Source organism: Lepidochelys kempii, chromosome 1, assembly GCF_965140285.1.
Source record: "Lepidochelys kempii isolate rLepKem1 chromosome 1, rLepKem1.hap1, whole genome shotgun sequence".
NCBI classification, from domain to species: Eukaryota; Metazoa; Chordata; order Testudines; family Cheloniidae; genus Lepidochelys; species Lepidochelys kempii.
The window spans coordinates 162394084-162420107 of NC_136380.1; the positions used below are offsets into that span (position 1 = coordinate 162394084).

Sequence of the window (26024 nt, forward strand, 5' to 3'; positions counted from 1 at the left end):
CTTAACAAGAATTGAAGCCTGCAGGGTTAGCTCTGCTCTAATAAATATCTCATCTACATTACAAATAACTGTGTCATGGGACCCAGTTGCAACACAATTTCAGTTTGTGATACAAATAGAACATTAGCCATATTATAACCAGGTCAGGAGACAATGACATTGTAAATGTGTCTGCAACATGGTTATATTTGTAGCATAAAGGAGCCATAGTCCCCAATCAACTTGTTTAATATAGAATCTAAATATTGCAGCCTAACTAACATTACTAGAACTGTTACTAGAACTCGGTTGTATCTTCTAAAAATGTAATATACTAAGTAAAATACAAATCTCACAAACCTGAGATCCTGAAACACTAGCATGAAACTTGCTCACAAACATTCCCCATCCCACAAAAAAATCTTTGTATTAAAACAAGAGTTTATCCTCAAAGAGGCAGCAAAGAGGAGGAGATCTAGACCAGCATCAGAGATCTCAATGAAAACAGAGGTAAGGAGAATTTTCTTCTCTTCCATCTATGCCAATCCCAATCACTTGGGACCTCCCAAATCAGTGTAGTGCCAAACTTAAGAAGACTGCCTGTAACACACAGTTACTGAATAATATATGCTAGTTGATAACTGAACATAAATCTGTGGTGTTCAGAGAAAATAAATAGCGTAGAATAGGTAACCCAGGAAGCTTGGATTATACATCTCCAATAGCAATGAATACACCTTCTCAGCCCATGACAGTTAACTTTCCAGTGCAGTGGACTTTGTCTGCAGAGAGGCAAGCTTTCAGACTTGACACTTTATCCACTTGGAAAGAATTGATTTGGACGATGCACGACTTCACCACCAAAACCTTTCTTTATTTTCCTTCTAGGGCCCTCAGAGAGGATAAAAAGATGTCCCACAAGTCTCAATTCTTTGGCTGTTCAAGAGATTAGCAGCATTCTCTTAAGAGTGAGAGGGGCCTCTTGAACTTCTTGAAGGATCTGTTGAACTTCTTGGGAACAGTCAAAATCAGAAATCAGCAACATGCCAAACCCCAACCGACCAGCCCAAGAGAATTTAGATTCAGATGAAAAACTGGATTCTGGCCTTGAGACAGGAGGTCCAGAGTACAGATAATGGATTAGGTTTCAATGCAAGGAATGGAAGTAAGAAGCAACCCGCCAAGAAAAACTTATTAGCCTGGATACGATTTTGTCACAGTAAAATTATATTTAATTCACAGCACAAGCATAGTTAAAAAAAAAAGATAATTTCACGCTATGATGATGGCACCCTTCTGGACCATGCTGTTGAGGAACAGCAGTTCATTAGTTCACTTTGACATAGCCCCCTTTGCAACGGGACTAAATCAAAGCAAACTATGCGACTGATCAAAACAAACTAATGAACTGCTAATGTGCAGCAGCAGGGTCTATATAAATGGCAACATTCACAGTTCTGTGACCTTTCATGGCCGAGATGAAATAAAGAGACAAATGCATGGGTTCCATGAGAAGTGGTGACCACCATGATATAACTGTATCTTTACCTATTAATATCACATGAACTTTGTCCTCTCTTTTCTTAAAGGACCCTTGGTTGCAGGTGTGCCAAAGGCAGGTGCATATCAACTTACTTCCGTATAGAAGAAAACATCTATCAAGGAACTAGAATTTTTGCACCTCTAAAGCAAAACTGAAGGCATGCATCTCTCTCCTTTGTGACAAAATGTCTGACTGACTGACTAATGTCTTGTAAAGATTATTTGTGTAAAACAATGTAGTTTCTGACTTCTAAATCTGTTGATAGAAAATGAAGGGTCAGAGATATGACTTGATATCTGACAACCATTCACAAAACCACACAATGTTCTCGTAAGACAGAAAAGAATGAATGCAACCCTGCCATCTTATATAATATGAGTTCATAGTGGTGCCCATCAAGACTTATCCACCAATACGTGATTTGGAGATAGAAAAGCTCAAAATGAAAGAATGAAAATTGAACTGTTCTCAGCTCTTAAGTCATTTATATGAAGTTTTGACTATGGTTTTTAAGAGACCCAGGATTGTTCATTGAGTTCTTTCCAACCTATGACCAAGGCATCTGTCACAGCTACAATTGATGAAGGAGGACTGAATGGTACTTTCTGAATTTTTTTTTCTGGTACTATCCACCCCAGTAGAGAACCTTGGATAGTTCAAAGCACAGTAAAAGTGGACTGTATATTGTCCTCTTGATTTTGATATACTGCCCAAGAAGTACACTGCCAGAGCTTCCACCCTGAGTCTAATAAACAATATCACTTAAATGCAAGAAGCCATGTAAATCTCAAAAATCGAATGATCCATATGGCTTTCAATGAAGTCCTTCACAGGCACAGATTTCTGCATCCCTTGACATGTGTCTCTCTGGCAGATTCCAGAACAGCCCCTATAAACACCACAGTCTAAGTTTATGCAAAAAGAAGGCTTTTCTCAGTTTCTCCTCAAACCCAAACCCTGGAACTACATCCACTATCTATAGGACACAATGAATTCCCCGAAGATGTGCTCTCATTCACCTTTCAACCAGTGATTCACGTAATGACAGATGTAGATACCTCAACATCTTAAGTGTACAGACATTACACCTAGATATTTAATGAAGAATTTGGGAGCTGTAAAAGCACCAAAAGTAACCACTTTGTACTGGTAATTCCGAACTAAAGGTATTTTTGCTGGCCAATAAATATATGAAAATATAACACCGCTGGGTTGAAAGGCACAAACCAGTCTCTTAGCTTTCAGAAAGGATTATGTGAACCTTCATTTAACTCTAGATATAGAAAAAATCGTTCCTAGAAATGAGGAGGGGGAATAAAATGCCTTCTTATGATGCTGGTGCAGATTCTATATTGCTCACATTTAGAAGACAGAGGCTTCTCTTTCCTTCTTAAGAAAGAAGAGGAGTACTTGTGGCACCTTAGAGACTCTTAAAAAAGGGATCCCCCAAAAAAGGAACAGGAAAAAGGACTGGGTATGGCAGCACAGAGTAAACTGAACAGAAAATACCATCTGGACACATATGATGAAGTGAGATGTAGCTCACAAAAGCCTATGCTCAAATAAATTTGTTAGTTTCTAAGGTGCCACAAGTACTCCTTTTCTTTTTGCGCATACAGACTAACACGGCTGCTACTCTGAAACCTGTCATATTAGTTATATGTATTTCTAAGACTCATTTGTCTGACATAACTCCACTGCATGCCACAAGGAAAGAAAAGGCAATCCCCAGGGATGAAAAGAAAAGGCTAGGTACCCACTAGGAAAGGTCTGAGTCCCTCAAGAAACCCAACAAAATTGTTCTCTCATAGGAGACAAACAGAAAATAGGGGCTGCCAATAATGCCTTCTGTTTTAAATCCTTTCCTATCTAGGAAAAAAGTAAGTTAGTTTCTGTGCTGATCTATGGTTGAGGAAAAATCCTATTTTAAAAATTTAGTGGGCATCTACTTCCTCTTAGATGAAAACCTAGGGCTTATTTACATCACAGGCACAACAGCTGCACAACTGAAGTACTGCAGCTTTGCCACTGTAGTGCCATAAACACTTGCTACAATGATGGGGGGAAGACCAGTGGCTCCCCATGACACCAAGACACTAAAGTCTGAAAATTTTGGACTTCAGTGTCTTGGTGTCATGAGGAGCAACCGGTGCCCAGTACCTTCGAATAGATCAAGCAACTTTTATTCAAGTATTTAAATACAGATTTAGGAGTCTAACGTCAGGCATAAAGGTTTTTAAAACTCTAACCCAAAATTCAAAGATTATAGTACACATCTAGTTTTGAAGTCAAGGTTCTCATTTGTTGAGTAGACTACAACTAGATTCCTGAAAGACAGAATTCCACTTTCAGCTAGGCTTCCTCTTCCGTCATGATGTGCAACTCTTCATAACTACTGTTGCCCTGGAACAGGCCACTGTGTTCAATTCATATCTGACTGCATTCTGTCCACCACCACCAAGAGACTAAGATTTCCTTCCTGGCCTCTATTCAAGTAAGACCATTAGTCTATCCCAAGAAAAAAATTATATTTCACCCACAACATGTGAGGATCCGTCAGTGTGTTCACACCAGCACCCAACAGCTCTGGCAAAGTGAGGAACAACAGCCTACGAGCCCTACGGGTTCAAATATCACAGAATGTCCTGCCCACAGAGGTGAAGACTGGCAGAGTCTACCATGTTCCTTGATAGGCCTTAAATAGCATATCTGGACCAAGGGAAAACACCCAGAGGCTATCTGTGGATCCCTGGTTTGCTACTGCAAACAGACCTGCTGTGCACTCCCAATACCTACCATGCTCTTAGTTCCAGATCCCCAGTCACCTTGCCTCCCTCCCGACATCTCACCTTGCCTCTGTTCCACTAATCCTACTTCAGCTGACTCATTTGGCTCTGACTTGGTACAACTCATGAACCTCAACTCCAACTTACCTACAGCATTACACTGGTACAGACTGCTGCTTCAGGTCTTGGCCCTCTAGACTGAACTCGGACCACATTCTTAGGTCCCCTCCAACTCAGGCCCCAGCCTCAGCCCACACCCCGACAGCCAGGATCCTGACACAATGCTTGTTCATTAGCTACATATAACTAACATTGTCAATAGGCATACCTTTCACCCAAGGTGGACTATCTTCTTGACATCTTCCTTTAAGAAACCTCTACCATGTCTAGACATGTCTGTACAGCAAATAAGTACAAGCAATACCAGTACAAGATATGTAGAAAAGTTACAAAAAGATTACTCCAGTATATTTAGACTGGAACATACATAAGCCACCAACCAGAATCAAGACAAAACAGAACTGGTAGACTCATCTCCAGGAACCTGTCCCAGCTGCAAGGAGCTCCATGGCTTCTCCCCATACAGTGATCCCTCCCCCCGCAGCTGGGGAGTGATGAGAGCAATAAACAGAGCAGGGGGCAGAGCTTCCTGTAGCCGGGGAGATTCCCAGAGATGGGTTTGACCCAAACCCAGCAATGGTCCCTACAGGAGAAAAGGATGTCCTGTCCCTCCCAAGCCCCATCAGGACTAGCAGCTGGAGCCCAGCGCATGATAGGAGCTGCAGTTGGACTGCCCTCACAGAGGCACATTTCACAGAGGCACATTTCACAGAGAAGATCAGATTTCACAGTTCGTGACCCGCTTTTCATGACCATGAATTTGGTAGGGCTGCTGCAACCATTCTCCAGTTCCTTCACAAAAAACAGAATCCAGTATCAGGGAAAGGATAGGCTGTAGAATACATGTGGACAAGTCTCAGAGAAAAGACGGTGACTCACCTTTGTAATTGTTGTTCTTCGAGATGTGTTGCTCATATCCATTCCAATTAGGTGTGTGCGTGCCGCATGCATGATCATCGGAAGATTTTTACCCCAGCAACACTCGGTGGGTCAGCTGAGGCACCCCCTGGAGTGGCGCCTTCATGGCGCCAGATATATGCCCCAGCCGACCCAACGCCCCCTCAGTTCCTTCTTGCCAGCTACTCCAACAGAGGGTAAGGAGAGCGGGTTTGGAATGGATATGAGCAACACATCTCCAAGAACCGTCTTTTCTTCTTCCAGTGCTTGCTCATATCTATTCCAATTAGGTGACTCCCAAGCCTTACCTAGGCGGTGGGGTCGGTGTGAGATGTCGCGGAGTGAAGGACCGCTGAACCAAATGCGGCATCACCCCTGGACTGCTGAATTATCGCATAGTGGGCGGCGAAGGTATGCACCGAAGACCAAGTCGCTGCCCTTCGTATCTACTGTATGGGTACATGTGCCAGAAAAGCAGAAGATGAAGCCTGAGCCCGCATGGAGTGGGCTGTAAGGTGCGTAGTCAGGACACCAGCCAAGTCATAGCACGCACGGATGCATGATGTGATGCGCTGGGAGGAGACCAGAAGGCCCTTCATCCGGTCTGCCACAGCAACAAACAGCTGCAATGTTTTCCTGAAAGGTTTCGTTCATTCAATGTAGAAGGCGAGGGCCCTGTGAACGTCCAGGGAGTGCAGCTGTTGTTCCCGTCCAGAGGCATGCGGCTTCGGGTAGAAGACAGGGAGGAAGACGTCTGCCTTCCATCTCAACCAGGACACCACCTTAAGGAGGAAGGCCGGGTGGGGCCACAGCTGTACCTTGTCCTTATGGAACACCATATACAGCGGTTCTGATGTGAGTGCCCAGAGCTCAGAGACACACCTCGCCGAAGTGATAGCTACGAGGAAGGCTGTCTTCCAGGAAACTTACAGGAGCGAGCAGGTGGCCATGAGTTTGGGGAGGACAAGGTTAAGATCCCACGTAGGGACCGGTTGTCGAATTCGTCGGAACAGGCGCTCCAACCCCTTGAGAAATCTGCTGACCATGGAATTGGAGAAGACCGAACGCCCGTTTTCGCCCGGGTGGAAAGCCGAAATAGCTGCCAGCTGCACTCTGATGGATGATATTGCCAAGCCCTGCTGTTTTAAGGACAGCAGGTAGTCCAAGATGATAGGTACTGACGCCTGTAGCTGGGCCGTATGAGTGAGCGCACCAGCAGGAAAAAAGCTTCCACTTAGCTAAGTATGTGGACCTGGTAGAGGGCTTCTTGCTACCTGCTGTACCAAGCAAGAGCAGCACAGCTCAGATTGAGTTAGCCATGCAGCATCCATGCTGTGAGGTGAAGAGATTGCAGGTCGGGATGACAGAGTTGTCGGTGGTCCTGAGTGATCAGGTCTGGCCACAGAAGGAGTGGAATTGGAGTATCCACCGACAACTCTAGGAGAGTGGTATACCAGTGCTGCCTGTGCCCCGCTGGGATGACCAAAATCAGACAGGCTCTGTCCCTGCGCAGCTTGACCAGCACCCTGTGGACTAGCGGGAATGGAGCGAAGGCGTAGCACAGGTGATCCTTCCACTGTATGAGGAAGGCGTCTGACAGGGAACCTGGAGAGTGTCCTTGTAGAGAGCAGAACACTTGGCATTTCCGATTCTCGCGAGAGGCGAATAGCTCTGTCAGGGGGAAGCCCCACTTCAGGAAGACAGAGTGAATGATGTCCGGGCAAACCGACCACTCTTGAGTCTGAAATGATCTGCTGAGGTGGTCTGTTAAGGTGTTCTGGACTCCTGGGAGAAACAACGCCACCAGATGGATCAAGTGGGCTATACAGAATTCCCACAGATGAGTGGCCTCCTGACAGAGGGGGGATGACCGGGCTCCCCCTTGCTTGTTGATGTAAAACATGGCCGTTGTGTTTTCCATGAGGACTGCAACACAACAGCCTGGAATGCGCTCTCAGAATGCCTGACACGCCAGGTGCACAGCTGAGTTCCCGTACATTGATGTGCAGGGATAACTCTCCTCCCGACCATAGCCCCTGTGTATGGAGGGCTGCGGGGCATGAAATGGCACCCCTTCGCACACTGATTTGGGGTTCAGCCACCAGTCTAGAGAGGCTAATATCCCTGGCGGACGGTAGCCACCGTGCTCAAGCTGGGCGGTATACTGTTGATAGCCAGGCTTGGAGTGGACGTAGCCACAGCCTGGCATACATGGTCACATATGTGCAAGAGGCCATATGTCCCAGGAGGCATAGACATGTTTTCACGGTTGAGGTTGGGACATTTTGCAGGCTGTGGACGATGTTCACCAGGGATTGGAAGCATGCTTCCGGCAGAAGTGCTCAGGCTAGGCCTGAGTCTAAGACTGCTCCTATGAATTCTATCCTCTCGGTTGGTATCAGAGTACATTTCGTGACACTGAGCAGGAGGCCCAGTCGATTGAACATGTTCATGGTGAACTGGACATGAGACTGCACCTGATCCCTGGAGCGGCCCCGAATAAGCCAGTCATCGAGGTATGGGAACACTTGGATCCGTTGTCGACGAAGGAAAGAAGCCACAACAGCCATGCACTTGGTAAACACCCTGGGGGCTGCAGATAGGCCAAAAGGAAAGACGGTGAATTGAAAGTGCTGTTGATTGACCACAAAGTGAAGGAAGCGTCTGTGCGCTGGGTAGATCACAATATGGAAGTATGCATCCTTCATGTCGAGGGCGGTGTACCAGTCTCCGGGATCTAAGGAAGGAATAATGGTCCCTAGAGAGACCATGCGGAACTTCAACTTTACCATGAATCTGTTGAGTCCGCGTAGGTCCAGGATGGGCTGAAGCCTGCCCTTGGCCTTGGGGATTAGGAAGTAGCAGGAATAAAAACCCCTGCCCTTTGACTCTCTTGGAACCTCCTCTATTGCCCCCACAGCGAGGAGTGATTGGACCTCCTGTAGAAGGAGGTGCTTGTGAAAAGGGTCCCTGAAGAGAGACAGGGTAGGAGGGTGGGGGAAAGCAAATTGAAGAGAGTAACCCCTTTCCACCATGCGAAGGACCCAACAGTCTGATGTTATGCGAGACCATGCACGGAGGAAATGGGAGAGATGATCTTGGAAAGGCAGGGAACAATCCTGAATGGAGACTGGTGCTCAGTCCTCGGGCGCACCTTCAAAAGTTCTGCTAGGCCCAGCCGATGGCTTGGGAGGGCCCTGGCCAGCTTGGTAGCCAGTTTGTTGTCTTCTACCACTTTGGCCGCGTCTTCTAAAGAAGTCCTATCTTGGCCAAGGGGGAGGGTAGGACCTCTGAGGCTGTGGTCTGAAGGGCCTCCTCTGCGTTACTGGGGTATGCATTCCCAAAGAACGCATAATAGTTCGAGTCCTTCAGACTCTGCAGCCTTGAGTCTATTTTGTCTGAGAATAGGCCCTGGCCATCAAAGGGGAGGGTCTGCTGCAACTTTGGTGGGAAGCCAGAGACCTGCAGTCATGAGATGTGGTGCATGGCTATGCCTGAGGCCAGGGTCCTAGCCGCCGAGTCCACCGCGTCCAGAGAGGCTTGTAGGGAGGTTCCGGCCACCTTCTTGCCCTCCTCCACTAGAGCTCCAAATTCCTCTCTGGACTCCTGTGGAACCAACTCTTTGAATTTCTCCACAGAGTGCCATGAATTGCAATCGTATCTGCTCAGGAGTGCCTGCTGGTTGGCCACCCTGAGCTGCAAGCCTCCAGCCAAATACACCTTACGTCCAAACAAGTCTAGGCATCTAGCATCCTTTGATTTGGGCGCTGGGGCCTGCTGACCATGCCATTCCTTCTCGTTGACCAAAGCCACAACAAGGGAACATGGTTGGGGGTGCAAGTAGAGGTACTCGTACTCCTTTGAGGGAACAAAATACTTCCTTTCCACCCATAGGTGGAAGAGAGGCTGGAGATTGCCAGATTGTCTTGGCATTGGCCTGTATAGTCCATATAACTGAGAGGGCCACCCTGGACGGTACCTCCGCAGACAGAACGTCGACCAACAGGTCCTCTACCTCTACCACCTCCTCTCCCTGGAGGTTTATATTGTGTGCCACCCTGCAGAGCAGCTCCCGGTAGGCGCGGAGGTCCATAGGAGGAGGGCCCGAAACCGTAGTCCCTGCCACTGCCTCATCAGGCGAGGACGAGGAAGATACCCCCAGGACTAAGGGATCCTCCATGGGGTCCTCACGTGGAGGAACTTGTTGCCCAAGGTCCACCACGCTAGGGGCGTGGGCCTGTGTTGGCACTGGAGCAGTCCCCTCAGAACCCCCCGGGGGGGAGACAGAGTAGCCTTCAGTACTCAGGGCTCCAAAGGGGCGGAACAGGAAGCCCTAAATGAACCCTTTGGGCCTGATGGTATGCCCAGGGGGTCCAAAAAGACCATTGTGGAGGTCCTTGGCCTGGGTCCTGGCCTTCGTCCAGCCACTGTCCTGCACCGTCCTCACCCTGGTCCTAGGCATGGTGGCCACCTTGTGAGCGTGACAACATGGAGGCGGAGTCGACGGTGCAGGAGCTGTTACTTGTCCTGTGCGCTCCAGCAATGGACGTGGCTCTGGCTGCGATGCAGGAAGCATCAGTGGCTGTCAAACCGACAAAGAAGAAGCAGTCGTCACCTGCTTGGGCTGCTGCTTCTTCTGGCCCAGAGAAAGGGACCAGCGCCTCGGTGGTGGAGGTGCCGGGGGAGGCCCCGACGCCATGAGTCTTCAGCAGAGTCTGAACGCCGTGCTGGACAGTCGGTGCCGCAGGGGCACTCCGCACCGAAGATGACGCCGAGTCCCGGTGCGCGGAGGAAGGGACCGGGCTAAGTGCCACCTCCATAAGGAGTTGCTTGAGTTTACAGTTGGTCCTCTGCTTGAAGGCTTTGCAAATGCAGCACTTGTCCGCTTGGTGGGATTCCCCCAGACACCTTAGGCAAGAGTCATGGGGGTCTCCCGTTGGCATCAGCTTCAATCAAGCTGAGAGACCTCGGCATGAGCCGCAGTTCCGGGACAGGGGAGAGGGGAGAAGACCCCACTCCACCCTACTAAGTACACTAATCTAACTACACTAACTATTAACAACTAATTACAACTATTAACAGATACTAAGAGAGAAGGCTAGGGAGAGTGAAGATCAGCTACACTGCACCCCACAGTTCTAACAACCATCATGGGCGGTAAGGAGGAACTGAGGGAGTGCTGGGTCGGCTGGGGAACATATCCGGCGCCATGAAGGCGCCACTCCAGGGGGCGCCTCAGCCGACCCACCGAGTGTTGCTGGGGTAAAAATTTTCTGACGATCGCGCACGCGGCGCGCACACATCTAATTGGACTCGATATGAGCAAGCACTCGAAGAACAACCAATCACTATAAAGCAACCATTTTTCGAGTGATAGTCCACATGCATTCCACTTCTGCATTCCCCTCAAAAGCAACAGTAACTCGTACCCTGGAGGTGGATACTTGGGAGTCTACTGATAGGTGTCTAACCTGGAGCCCTCTACTAAGAGATAGTGCTGAGTAAAAGATATAGACTGAACTCCAGGTAGCTGTCTTACAAACCTCTGAGGTAGGGACATGCACAGAGAGAAAACCGAGGTCTCCTGAGCCCTGACGGAATCAGTTCTAACTTGTCCAGATGGATCTAAGTGTCCCACCACATAGCACATTTCAATATAATCCAAGATTTATTCTGACAGTCTGAATGGAGACTGACCAACCTTTCATCCTGTCAGCAAACATGAGGAACAATCTAGAAGAATTTCTGAAGGACTTTTTTCTAGACAGTAGGAAAAAACCCTGACAATATCCAAAGTGTGAATTATAGCTTCTCCTCAAATGGAGTGATGCTTAGGGAAGATTGGTAGGTGGATTATTCGATTAAGACTGAAGTCATTCACTGAGGTCTTTAAGTCATTTTGCAACCATGGAAACCTCTATAAACTGGCCTGACCATAATAAGGACTTGAATCTCTCCTATCCTTCTGGCTGAGGTTATGGCCAGTAGGAATGCAGTCTTCACAGAGAGGCGTTACAAAGAGCAAGTCATCAAAGATTCAAAAGGGGGTCCCCTCCCATTAAACCTGTTAGAACAATGGTGAGGTCCCAGAAGGGTGGAGGGCCTCTTTGACAGACATGAATGAGACCTTGAGAAATCTAGTCACTGAGAAAAAACAGTGTGACCTTCCACTGGGGGATGGTGAACAGAGATCACCAAGAGAAGCACTTTATGGAGCTAATGAAAAGGCCCAAATACTTTAAAGCAAGCAGACAGTCCAGGATGGCAGACAGAGGTGCATCCCAGGGAGAGGCAATTCTCCAAGGACCAGATAGAGAATCTCTTCCAATTAGCAGTATAGTTCAGTCTGGTGGAGTCCTTTCTGCTGAAAATCAGGATGTTTTGAACCGCTAAATAGCAAAATCTGTCAGTGGATATCATCTAGCTAGCATCCAGACTGTGAGATGGAGAGATATCTCTAGGTGCAGGATTTATCCCTGCAATTGCATGCTAATGTCCGGGTATGTGAGAGCATGGTCGAGGCCATATTGACAAGTTCAAGAAGTCTGAGAACTAGAACTATCTGGGCCACTCCAGTGCTAGGCTAGCATCATCATTTGAACTGTGTCTTCTGTGATTTTACTGAGGACTCTGGGTATCAGGGGAATTGGAGGGTAGGCATACATCAATCCCGTGCCCATGGAATCAGAAAGGCAGAGAGCTAGGACTGGCTCCCGCTCTGGAGCATCTGACATTCTGGTTGGATGCAAACAGCTCTGAAGTCAGGCACCCACATCTGTGAAAGAGATCTTGCATACTGGAGTCCATTAATGACCATACACGATTGTACTGCCAATCTACCAGGGGCCAACAAGTGCAGGATGTCAAGAAGTTAGTGCAAGGAACCCAGGGGGGTTTCTCCTTCTTCTGCAGCATGGGGCACTTGCATGTTTAAACTAGTGTAAACGGTGGATTCTCTGTAACTTAAAATTTTACAAGCATGATCTGAGGACTTCAGTAACTCAGCCAAAGGTTATGGGTCTATTACAGGAATGGGTTGGTGAGGTTTTGTAGCCTGCAATGTCCAGATGGTCAGACTAGATGATCCTGATGGTCCCTTCTGGCCTTGTAGTCTATGAGAAGTAGTCGCATAGTCTCAACTGGGGTTTCCAGAGTGTCAGCCATCCTCCTGGAAGTTTCTCAAAGATCCAGTAATCTACAGGCTGGTTTAGAACTATCATGGCCACTGCTTCATTAGGTGAAGAGGATGAGATTGCTGTTGGGACAGGTTGACCTTCAGTTTCCTGAAAGTCCTTCTATTCGCTCTCTGTATCAAGTACATGAGGTGCCAGCTGAGTACCGTGACCATCTTGAGGTCTACGAGGGCCTTGCTCTAGTTGTCAGAGAGGCAGTGGGAACCCTGTCAGTAGAGCATACTCCCCGCCCCGGGGCCAAGAAGGGGCTTGACTGCATGGAATTCTGGAAAAGTGAGGTTCAGACCATGATAGGTACCATGCAGGGTATTGCTCATGGTTGTTCCCACAGGAGGGACTACAGAGACAGTCTCTGAATACCGTTTCAGACAACCTAGAGTTGTATGGGTCTAGGGACTAAGGCAGACGTTTCACACTGGTCCTCTGAGGCAGACGAGAAAGCAAGGATTTACCACCCTCCATAGGTGGTGTAGATGTCTCGAGAATATGAAAGTAACCTGTACTGAAACCAGCGTAGAAAGTTTCTTAGTGGAGGACAGCAATAGAACAGCAGGTTGGTCCTATACTAAATCTACTGGTACCATGAACCACATTGGTACCACAAAGAGGCTCCGGGGCAAAGTTTCAGGAAGAATGGTTGGTACCACAGAGCACAGGGCAGAAGTCAGTGCAAACGTTTTCAGTATTGAAGGAAAACTATCAGTCAGATCACACTTTTCTGGTGCCGGGGCTACCGTGTTGGTGCCAGGAGGTCCAAAGAGCACTTCTATACTGTTGGTTTCAGTGCAGAGTGTCTCTGTGCTGATTGTTTCAGCGCCAAGCACTTTGATCCTCGGTCGCCAGTACCAAATATACTGTCAGGTTCTGGAACATCCGCAGAGGCTGGTCAATGGTTGCTTGGTGCTGAGGCATCAGTAGGACCTGATCTGGGCCTCAAACTGCCTCCTAGGCTGGATCTGCTCAGATCCAGAGAAGGAGGATCTCCTTTTCTAGCCACCTCAAGAGTGATGCTCCTTCCATCCTCTCTCATCAGAGGCTTGGGCTGAAGAGATGAAGGAGGTACTGACCAACTCCATAGCACAGAAATGGAACTTCCTCAACCCCAAATGGGCTCTGGAAGCCACAGCAGACAGACAGATGGCTTACTGGGGAGCTCTGAGAGGTGGTCTGGTAAAGACCAGTCTTCTTGCCTTCCAGTGCCAAGAAAACCCTCATTGAGCTCTTGAGGAAGAAAAGTTTGAGTCAAGACACATGGACTCTGGGTTCTTTTTGAAAAGCAGCTATAGAGCACTTTCATGATATGTGTACTTGCCCCAGACAGAAGAGGCACCTGGAGTCTCCATCATTGATGGGGATTTTTCCACTGAAAGAGAGGAAGATCTTTAATCCAGGGGATTTGTCTCCACCATGGATAGGCAGGTCCGGGTGACAAAAGCAGCACATGGACTCAAAGACCCTAAAATCCATTTTTTTAAGTCAATGGACTAAAAGAATTAAACTGTATCTACCTTGAAAGAAAAACTGTACAGCATACAGAGATGCAGACACTATAGGTGTTCTGTATCACAGCTATGAGCAGTAAGAAAGAACTGGAGAGTGGTTGTGGCCGCACTATTGTTTTACCCTCAGCTTCAGGGTGACCAGAGGGCTTGCAGGTGCAGCATGGCACCAAAATAAACTGTTACTCAAAAGACTCTAATCTCATGCAGATGTGTACAAGAAGCGGAATACTTGTGGACAATCATTCAAAGAACAAATGATTTACAAAAATTGAAGAAGCAACATTAGATCTTGTTCATAATATAGCACAACAGTTACCCTCTTAAAACAGGTGCAGTGAACATTTAATAAAATTAGCAGTTAAATACTATGTCAGAAACAATCACACAGAAGGCACAGTCCAACCCTTCATACTGTCATTTTCTTTTTACTATTACATAAAACCAACACCCAAATATTTTACAAATCTGTAATTCCAGCTCTGTACTCTTTATTTCCCAAAATGTGTTCGAACTTTCTCCAAATAATTTTAATAAGCAATCTGACCACAAAAAACAAACAAAAAATTTAAAAAAAAAAACTGTAGAATATCAACATTGTAATACAATGTCAGAAGGAGCACTACTTTGGCTTTGTTCCCTTTCCAGCGAGCAGCGTTTTACAACTGTAGACTGAAGTAAGATATAGTATTATTACACTTTCTATCAACTTCAGAATTAGAAGTTTTAAAATGTAACATACAGTGGCTCAGAATCTTCCAGTCCTTAACATTTCAGACATCTATCATTCCACAGCTCATCTCATGGTGCGCTCAGAATAACTTCACACTGAATATAGGATGATCAACATACATAAAAATATGTAATTTATCCACTTTGAGCTCTGTCCTAACCATATAGGTGGCTGAGATTAAGGAGTTAATACTTGATAAATTCTGTTGCACAGTAACAAAAACAAAAAACCCATGACATACATTTCCTTATTTAACATGGCCACAGATTTCGATCACCATACATAAGTATTTGAATTTGACCAAACATGATAACTATCCCATCTTCATGCTGTCACCATTAGCATGGTATGATCTCCCAAACATGCTTATTCACCAGTGTGTTTGTGGTAGCCTTAAAACAGAAGGGGATTCTCAGTACTGTTTTTGGATATCCTTATGAGAGCACTCAGGCCAGGAGTATATCACAAAATTTTGCTGACATAGTTATATCGCTTAAGAATGTGAGGAGAAAAAAAAAATATCACACCTCTGACTGCTATGCCAGCAAAATCCCCTGTACAGATGCAAGTTATACCAGAAAGAGAGTCCTTTTGCTGGTATATCTTATGATGCTCACGGAGGTGGTTTAACTGCACACACAAAGTAACTCCTTTTGCTGGTATATGCTGCGTGTCCACTAGGCCAGCGTTTTTCAAAGTTCGGATTGTGATCCAGTACTGGGTCGTGGCAAGTCAGGCCCTGGGGTTGCTCTGGTCAGCACCGCTGATCAGGATGTTAAAATTCCCGTTGGCGGTGCTGCCCAGCTAAAGCAGACTAGTGCCTACCTATTCTGCCACCGTGCTGCGCCCCGGAAGCTGTCATCAGCGAGTCCGGATTCTAGGCAGGGAGGCGACGGGGCTCCGCACGCTGCCCCTGTCCCGAGCACCAGCTCCACACTCCGGGAACTGGCCAATGGAAACTGGGGGAGGGAGGGGAAGTGGTGCCCGCAGGCGAGAGTCGCTTGAAGCTACTTGTGCGCCTTTGCCTAGGAGCCAGACCTGATGCTGGCCGCTTCCGGGGCCCAGCGCAGTCCATGGTGCCAGGACAGACTGAAAGCCTGACTCTGCACCCCGGTTGCACTGCTGACCGGGAGCCACCAGAGGTAAGTCCAGTTCCCAACCCTGTGCCCCAATCCCCTGTCCTGACCCCTCCCCCCCCAAACCTGGAACCCCTCCCTGCACCCAAAACCCCTCATCCCTGGCCCCACCCCAGAGCCTGAACCCCCAGCCCAGAGTCCTGACCCCCTCCCGCAATCCAACCACCTGCTCCAGCCCAGAGCCCCCTCCCACACTCTGAAGCCCTCATTCCTAGCTCCATTGGGTGGCAGGCATCAACAATTTTCTTCAACTGTGTCCCCAGAAAAAAGCACTTTTTTTTTATATCTATCACCATAAGATATTTCAGATATTTAAACGAAATGACAAAATACTTAATTTTGAAAGAAAGATATCCATCTACAGCATCTTAAACTTAATTCGGTTTGCTCCATGTAAATACATCATGTGAAGCAGTTCATGCATGAAGGATCTATGCAACTAAGGACTCTCAATCAAAAGATATGCATGCATGCATGCATGCAGCCATCTATCCTTTTTGTCTTTTAATTAAGTATGCATGAGTTTTAAAGTGAAACAAACAAATGACAAATTCTTGCTCTGTTCTGTGTTTGTTCACCTCTAGAGGCTTTGGAATACGAGCAATTGATTATTATAGTCTTAGCTGGCTACTGTTACTATACTTTATGTAAGTGCAAGTCTATCTCTTGAATATCAGCACTTTTCAGATCAACTTATTAACCATACCCCCAAAAAAAAGAATTTATGTATATCATCAGAAATAAGATTTCTTAACTTATAGATTCCACATATATCAAAACTTTTGGTAAAACTAATTGCAACTAAGCAGTTACACTCCTGCTCCAGCCTTATGAGGCCCAAGGAATCTACTTTGCTTCATTTGTTTTTTTTCCATTATGTATCCCATTTTCCGGGATTTGAGGCTTGGCCATAGTAATGCCCTTCTGGTTGAAACAAAATATACACGACATTTTGAGAGATCCACATAGCAGCGCCCCCCTTTCCCCCCCAAAAAGGGTATGATATCTGAAAAGGTTTTGAAATTTTTTTATCCACACTTGTTTTAGAACTTCCAGTTTTAAAAAAGGCACAAAAACAAAGCATCAGCTTGAAGAATGGCTGTATACTGCAACAGTTGAGGGCTATATCATCAACTCCTATGAAACCATTACGAAATCTAGGTCCAATGGTGAGAGTTAGAGATGAAGCAGTGTTAACTATTTCCTTGCTTAAAATAGTTTGTCAGATGCATACTTGAGGTCTTTTTTACAAAGTGATCAAAAATAATACATTATTTTAACATTAAAATTTATATTCACATAATTATACAACACAACTGGAAATCTGTAACTGGGAAAGGTATGAAAGGTATGAATATTAACAAAGAAAGGGGGACTTAATATAAAAGCAATATGCTTTCCCAACACTTTGACTGCCTGGCCATCTATTTAGAGAAAACTGGAAAAGCATCTACATTCAGGAAAACAGTTTTCCTACTGGACATTTCAAACTATAATTTCTAGACAGTCATTTCCGAAAAATTAAAGGTGCTTCAATGATTTCTACTCCTTTTGTAAATATGTTTTATGAAGGTTGTAATGATGCAGTTTTGGGGTGTAGGAAAAAAATCCAAAGGAAGAATAGAAATCAAAATAACAATATAGATCTATCTTTCTACATGAATTTCAAAAGTAGGATCACCTGTATGCATCGTCTTCTTTCAAGTCTCATATCATCCTGTGGGGGTGGGTGGCAGGGGAGTGTCCAGCAGCAAAACACAACACTGTAAAATGAAGAAAAATAGCTTAAAACAAGAGGCAAAAATACAAGATGCAATTACCCTGATAATCCATTTCTAATAAAGGATCTAAGACTTTAAAATCTTTGGGGACAGAACAGTCTTTTTGTTATGTGTGTGTGTATAGTGCCTAGTTCAACGAGGCCCTAGTCACTGGTCATGGCCTCTAGGTGCTAGTGCAAGACATACACAACTTCAAAGAAATCATATATTTACACAGAAGGAAGAAGTGCTGAGCTGTTACTGTATAAAAGAGTAGAAATCAGGAGACCTGGGTTCTATTCCCAACTGTCAGTGACAAATCAGACAGTGCCCAAATTTCAGAGATGCTGCTCACCCTCCATTTCCCACCTCTAATTCAGCACCACTGAATAATCAGACTCTTAGCTAATCTGTTCCTCTATGGAAATACTTACCCACCTTGGCAACGCTCTTAGATATCTTTGGATGTTAAGTGTTATAGAAGCCTACAATAATATTGTAAAACTAATAAATAATGTTAAAATTCTGTATGACTTTACTGAATCACCACTACAGAAAGCTCATAGACACACCTAGTGTAAGGAGGGATCTCCCTCATACAGTCCAGCTTTTCTGCTTGATCTCGCATGATAAATGATCTAATTCAGCATCATTTCTAAATATTAATATATTTTCAGAACCAAAGAATTATGACTTCACAACAAGATTAATCAGAAAGAAAAGGTGAGCTGTAAGGAAGAAAGCTGTTACTCCAACAAAAATAAAGAGCAGAAAGTATCTACAAAGAACCAGACATTTTTTTGTAAGAATGGCCCATTTTCAAAATATGCTCCAAGATATGTGGCCTTTACTTACTATGCAACCTATGCAAAATATCAAAATACTTAAGAACTCAGTATTTTAGATGACATTCTTTTGAATTACTAAACTGGTTAATTGTTTTGATATGCAAAATCTGTGTTCAGATTCAGTGCAAGCAAGTTTATCTCTATTCTACGTTGCATCCTCTGACAACACCAAATCAGTATTCAAGCACTTCCTGAGATATTAATTTTCAAAATTAATAAATAATCATTTTCTTCTTAAGAAAACTAAGCCTACTGAACTTCATCTCGTCATAATTTATGCCACCACCACCTGCTCAGTTTTCAAGCATGAAACTACGTTTTTAGTCGCTTTATAAACTTACTCGGTCTACAAGCGGAAACATACTCATGCATTTCCTACATATTCCAGCACTTCTTATAGCAAAAGTTTTGTGAAACGTAAAATCATTCAGAGGAATTGAACAAAATGGCAAATTCAGCTTACGGTTGCACCCAAGTTCTTAAAGCAGAGAAAAAGTGGGCCAGTGAGAGGTATTGAAAAGTGTAGTGGGTGTGAGAGAACTGCATACTACAATAATGACAAAAGAAAAACTTGTGTTGTTCTGAAGGATAGAGTTGGGTGGCAAACTGGTGAAAGTCTGACACAGAACAGTTTCTTTTCATAAAGACTAGCGAGGATGAGACACACAAATGGACTCGTATGCAGTGTTCACCACCATGGCACATGAAAATGAAAACACATCAACAGGCTCTAAGCTAGTGCCATTCACCAAAGAAAGAAATTTTGAGGTCTTCATTGATAGCTGACTAAAGATACTTGCCCTGTGTAAAGTAACAATTATATAAAGCTAATGGACACCTGTATGAATTAAAGGAAGAGAAAATATGATATACTGAATAAAGGTACTCCATGATCTGAAGTATCGTTCCCAACTCTGACTGCTACACCACAAGAGAGCACGGTCTCCTGGGTAATGGGACTGGGAATCAAAAAAGTTTGAAGTCATACTGATCAATCTCTCCTCTTTACTTACTCTGTCCCATAATACAAAAAAAAGTGACAACTTTATAAAATTACAACATCCAGTAAAATTTAGGAGTTCTCAATCTGCATCTTACAGAACTGTTCCAAGTTTTACATAACTGATTCTGTCACAGTGGTGAACAGATTGTTCATATACAAATAGTTATGCTTTCCACTAATTGCAAACTATTCCAGTACCCTTCTACACAATTTTTAAAAAAGCGCGCACTTCCCTCTGTGAATCCTGCATGGCTGCGTATCTTTTTGTGACATGTCTGGCAAAATTCAGTCACGATCAAATTTGCAAAAGACACCAGATTGGAAGAGTATCTCTCACATATTAAAATTCTAAAGCAATCCAGCAAGATTAGAGCAGACTGGAGCTGCAGGCGATAACGGGAGATTCACTAACAACAAATGTAAAGTCCTAGGAAAAGGAAATCAACAGTTATAAAGTGGGTGGATGTAACCAAGCAGCCACAACAATTGCAATCCAGCAGATTTGTTTTAATATTGTCTCCTTAACACTGTTCCAAACTTTTTCAAGTTACCAAACACTAACATCAGAAAGGTATGCCATTAGGATCAGAAATATCAAAGAACTGTCTAGGACTTTCAATAACGCATAGAATCATAGAATATCAGGCTTGGAAGGGACCTCAGGAGGTCACCTAGTCCAACCCCCTGCTCAAAGCAGGACCAATCCCCAGTTTTTGTCCCAGATCCCTAAATGGACCCTTCAAGGATTGAACTCACAACCCTGGGTTTAGCAGGCCAATGCTCAAACCACTGAGCTATCCCTCCCCCCCCTTATTTAACCTCTGAAACTGAAAGCCACAGAGGGTCACATACAAAAAGAAGTGCTAGTTTTAAGAAGGGGCCAGATAGTTTTGTGACCAACAACAGATACGTTTTTGCATAATTTAAAATAGAGGCACATGGACTCATGAGTCACAACATACATTGATCACCACAAGAGTCCAGAAGGAATCTCCCTCACCACGCTCTTTGTTAGGTCATTAAGAGAGTAAACCAACTTCCTCCTCAAAAGAAGTACCACTTTCAGATTTCATGGACTAGTGTGTAATCCAGTATGACCTACTTTACCAAAGAAGAAGGGAGAAGAATTGAAAATAGGAAATGAAGCAATTGTGGAAGAACAGGAAGAAACAAAGGGCAGTTAGGAAAGAGATAGGAAAGGGGGGTGGAGACAAAGGATTGAGCATGACACTACAAGCAAAAAGAGTTAATTTAAGAAGCTTCATTTGATTTGAAACCAAGAGACAAGAGTGGTCACCATAGATCAGATGTAAGTCTTCATCAATCCTCTAATACTAATACAGTTAAAACGTTCGTTCAGGCTCTTATCTCTCAACTTAATTATTGTTGCTGCTTCCTCTGTAGAGCTGAGTGAATAATAGATTTTTTTGTTTTGGTGACCAAAGTGAAAAAATGGGGGGGGGGGGTCAGAAAAATGAACACTGCTTTTTAAAAAAATTTATCACCAAGTTGAAAAACAAACAAAAAAACAAAAAACAAACAAAAAGTTTAGAACGTGTTGAGTTGAAACAAAAAGTCAATTCAACATAAAAAGCCAAAATTATCCAATTCACAAATGTTGAAACTTTTCATTTCAACAATTCCCCAAAACAAATAGTCAAGTTTTGGTTTTCTGGGGCTTTGGTTTGGTTTTTTGACCAAAACTATTCATCAAATTCAACCTGAATTTGAATAGCTTCCATGCCACCCTCCACCCCCAAATGCTTTCTTCAGCAAATTTACAATTCACCTAAAAAATGAGACCCACCTCTATTTTAATGTCCCCAACACATACATTGCTCCTCTATGATCCATTAAAAATATAAATGACAGGTTCAATTTCCTTATCAGTCACTCTGATTGGATCACTCTACTCTAAATCCCTCCACTGCTCCCCTCTCCACCACAGTAAACTCAACTAGGGGGTCATTTTTCTTACAAAATATTTACTCAGTGTACTTACATACTGATGAACACAATTCATCCTAGGATATGCTATAAGAAGATTCTGGTCGACATGTTACCTAACTATTCTTCACAACAACACACAAAAAATAATAATGTTCTGTAATGTAGACCCACCTATACTGTCCCTCACCCAACCAGCCTTCATTTGCCTATTTGTCAGCATCTCTCACAATGATTTCTTCCACATTGCTCCTTAACACCATTCATATAAAAAAGAAAAATCTCTCCTCCTTTGAAACCTTCCTCAGAATATACTTCTGCTGTGACCTCTATAAGAAACCAGCTAACCAACAACAGGTAGATTGTGCATGAGTCAGGATGACATTTTAAATTTTTTTTTTTTTTAGAAGTAAAATGATTTGGCACCATTAAATTGTGCAATGCTATGATGTCATTTTAATTACCCTTAGTCTTCATCCCTCCCCACATTTTCTTTTTTTAATGTCAAATTCACTTATTGCATTGGGTCTCAAATTAAACTGAGATTATTCTGGGATAGGGACCATCTCTTACTACATGTGAGCACAATGGCATACCCATCCAGACTAAGGCCTCTAGGTACTAATATAATAATAATTTTAGAAGTCCACATTTCATAATTTTAAATCTGTAGGTGTATTGGAGAACTACAACTTGATACTTTAAAACACAGGTTAAAATTCTACTTTAACTGTTAAAATAAAATTTAGAGTAAGTAGTGTTTAAAGTACTACATTTTACTACTGGATAGGACAAAAGACAGAAAGCAAGCAACAGAGTTCATGAACTATAATTAGCACCACAGAAAACATTTTCACCACAGCTTCACTGTTGCTCTATAACAGGGATTGGCAACCTTTGGCACGCAGCCCGTCAGGGTATGTTCAGCCCGCGCCACTTCCCGCAGCCCCATTGGCCTGGAGCGGCAAACTGCAGCTAGTGGGAGCCACGATCGGCCAAACTGCGGACGCAGCAGGTAAACAAACTGACCCAGCCCGCCAGGGGGCTTACCCTGGTGGGCCGCGGGCCAAAGGTTGCCAATCCCTGCTCTATAGCAATCAAAACATTCCTCTGAGAACAAAATTTAAATAAAAGTTTTTAAAGGATCAACTATCTTTGTCATACACAAAACACTGCATGAATGAACAGGGCTACATGGATTTTTTTTATTAGAATTTTTTACTTATTATTACAGATTAACTTTCTTTGCTCAATACTGTTGCACAAGACTCAATAGAAGCTTTCATAAAGGATTGAAAGACTGTCTATCTCAACAGCAGCTTCTGGAAGGACCTCTATTCTCCACAGAAAGGCTATTTTGTAACTTCTAATAGCAATTCTCCTGAGGCATACAAGAAACCCGTATATTCCTCCTTACAGATACAGGGAACAGTAGTCAAAAACGTGCAACATTTAGATCAATAGTCCTTGATACATTGATACCAACAGGCCTACCTGAACGTGAGAAACATACGTTCTTAAAACCCCATACCCTGTATGTCCCTAGCCTCTGACTGCCAGAAGCTGGGAGTAGACAACTGGGGACGGATCACTCAATGATTGTCTGTTCTGTTTCATTCCCTCTGAAGCACCAACAGCGGCCAACGCCAGGAAGACAAGATACTGAGCTAGATGGAATACTGGTCTGAGCCAGTATGGCCATTCTTATGTTCTTAGAGTAGAAACATCCAAGAGTACATAAACAGCAAAATCAAACCATCTAGCAAACATACAACTGACCAGATATTGGTGTAGAACCAAACAGAAAATCACTCTTGTGCTCCTTTATTCTATACCTGCAACAGCCTATTCTTGAAGCTACGATGACAATGATGTTGGTTCATGCAGACATTCTATAGGAAACAATCTGCCAAATTTAAAAAGATATCATACGTAAATACAGTTTGTTTTCCATTTAAAATACTATATAAATAAAATGCCAAGAATTACTAATATGTCAAAATTTCAACAGTAAGGACCCAATCTTGCAAGTTGTGTCTACCCTTACTTTCTAGGACAGGATCCTGAATACGTACTACTGAGGCAATTCAAAATTATGGTTCTTACAAGCAACTGTAACTACCCTGAACATACAGTTTGGTATTACAGTATAAAATCTTAACTTTTATTGTCCAATACATACATGTAAGTTACGATAATACACAGTAATACAAGATACATGTGTGAAAAGGGGCCAAGTTATAATTGCTGTGGAAGCCATAGACTTTAAAGGTCAGAAGGGACCATTATGATCGTCTAGTTTGACCTCCTACACAAGCAGCCACAGAATCTCACCCACCGACTCCCGTAACAAACCCAACTTATGTCTGAGCTACTGAACTCCTCAAATCGTGGTTAAAAGACTTCAAGGTGCAGAGAATCCTCCAGCAAGTGCCCGTGCCCCACGCTGCAGAGGAAGCCGAAAACCCCCCAGGGCCTCTGCCAATCTGCCCAAGAGGAAAATTCCTTCCCAACCCCAAATATGGCGATCAGCTAAACCCTCTATTTATAGAGAGCAATCATATCTCCCCTCAGCCTTCTTTTGGTTAGGCTAAACAAACCAAGCTCTTTGAGTCTCCTTTCATAAGACAGGTTTTCCACTCCTCGGATCATCCTAGTAGCCCTTCTCTGTACGTGTTCCAGTTTGAATTCACCCTTCTCTAACATGGGAGACCAGAACGGCACAGAGTATTCCAGATGAGGTCTCACCAGTGCCTTGTATAACGGTGAATGAATTTGATTCTCGTGCATTTAAAAAGTACATTTGTATATTTTACTGCTTTCAAGGCTCAAAAGCTGGGGCAATGGCATAGGCACTCATTTTTATGTATAAATGGAACTAAAAAGATACAATAATGCAGCCACGCCGCTTGGCCCAGCCCCCCAGAGCAGGCTGTGGCTGCGCCACCCAGCCCGCCAAAGCACGCTGCGGCCATGCTGCCCAGTGCAGCCCACTGGAACATGCTGCGGCCGCGCAGCCCAGCCTGCCGGAACAGCTCCAGCCAGGCCAGAGACATCGTCCCCTGGCACACCGGGACACTTTGTTTACTTAGATTTACCTCCGTGCCTGCAGATGCTCAAGGTAAACAAACCATCTCGGCCCCCGCCAGCAGCTTATCCTGATGGCCCAGGAGCCAAGGTTTGCTGACCCCTGAATTATAGGGTCATAAAATTTTTCCATTTTTACTTATCCATTTTTTGGGGGAGTCGGCTTATAAACAAACCAGCTTATGATCAAGTATATACTCGTTTCCATCCTTAAAGACCTAACAAGAGTGATACTCAACCAATATTTCAACACACAAATACAGTGTAACGTCTTTTATCTAATGTACAAAGCAAAATTTATCCAAATAAACAGTACATAATCTAAGGTATACAGAGAATCAAACATTCAAATAAAAATACTAGATACATTTTATATCAATGTGTAAATCAATAATATACAACTCCAGTTTTACACAACCTGCTTGCTTGTATACTTGGTGCACAGTACATTGAACATTTAGTAGAAAATAGCATACTGATCACATTATTTGACTTTTCAAACGTCTTACTTCTAATCCAAATGTCTTCAAACAAGTGGAAAGGCACTTGTTTGTGAAGGCTAGGTGGTTTGGTATTGTGGAATAAGCATATTAGCTGGATGTTCCAACTAAAACGATCAGCAGTGGAATACTTGAAGTGGCTAGGTCATCTCTAGGTTTCAAAGTTAAGAACCTATGCAACTGAAATATTCTCTTTTTAGGTTATTTTGTGCATTTTACAGAACTGTGCATGGGATCATTTTAGTGTGGGTCTTTTGTAAACCAATACTGGGATTAAAATAGGTGAATACAACCAGGTTTCAAATTGGTTGCATCCCTTTCAGACATCTACAGGCTTTGAGTGTTAGCCAGTTCAAGACTGTTCTACTTCACCTTAAACTTGACTGACTCATAGTTAAGGCTGCGAGTGTGTCATTCCGTGACTTTCTGCAACCTCTGCAGCAGCCGGTGTGGCTGGCCAGAGGGCCGCTGTGCCTCCCCCTCACCCAGCAGCAGCAAGAGTTTGGGTGAGGCGCTCAGCACTAGTGAGTTGGAGCGCAGGAAGGGGTGAGGGCCCTGGGAGCATTTAAGCTCAGGGGGCTCCCTGGAAGCAGTAACATCCCTCGGCTCCTAGGGAGAGGCACAGCCAGGGGCTCTGTGCACAGCCTCTGCAGCTCCCATTGGCCAGGCACTGCGGAGCCAGCTCTCGGGGCGGAGGCAGCGCACAGAGGTGCCTGGCCATGCCTCTGCCTAGCATCTGAGGGATGTCGCTACTTCCAGGGACGTGCAGAGCCAGCCAATGCCGCCAACCCCCTTCTCCTCCTCCCCGCCCTCCCGCCCCCAACACCAGAGCAGGTCCTGGGCCACCGCTGCACCCCCACCCCCAAGCACCCCCAGGCTTTCCCCCTCCCCCAGATTTAGTCAGGGGTATATAGTACAAGTCATGGACCGGTCATGTGGCATGAATTTTTGTTTACAGCCCGTAACCCATCCATGACTTTTACTAAAAATACC

At 44.4% G+C, this 26024-nt stretch overlaps 1 protein-coding gene across 3 annotated transcripts in view; it reads right to left on the reverse strand.

Moving 5' to 3' along the window:
• Positions 1-26024, reverse strand: part of DYRK1A (dual specificity tyrosine phosphorylation regulated kinase 1A) — a 133413-nt gene that overhangs the window by 77498 nt on the left and 29891 nt on the right. For all 3 annotated transcript variants that reach the window (XM_073360893.2, XM_073360901.1, XM_073360921.2), the window contains exon 2: positions 17568-17649. In XM_073360893.2, coding sequence (XP_073216994.1) covers positions 17568-17577 — 10 coding nt within the window. In that variant the 5' untranslated portion in view covers positions 17578-17649. The remainder of the gene's footprint in view (positions 1-17567; positions 17650-26024) is intronic.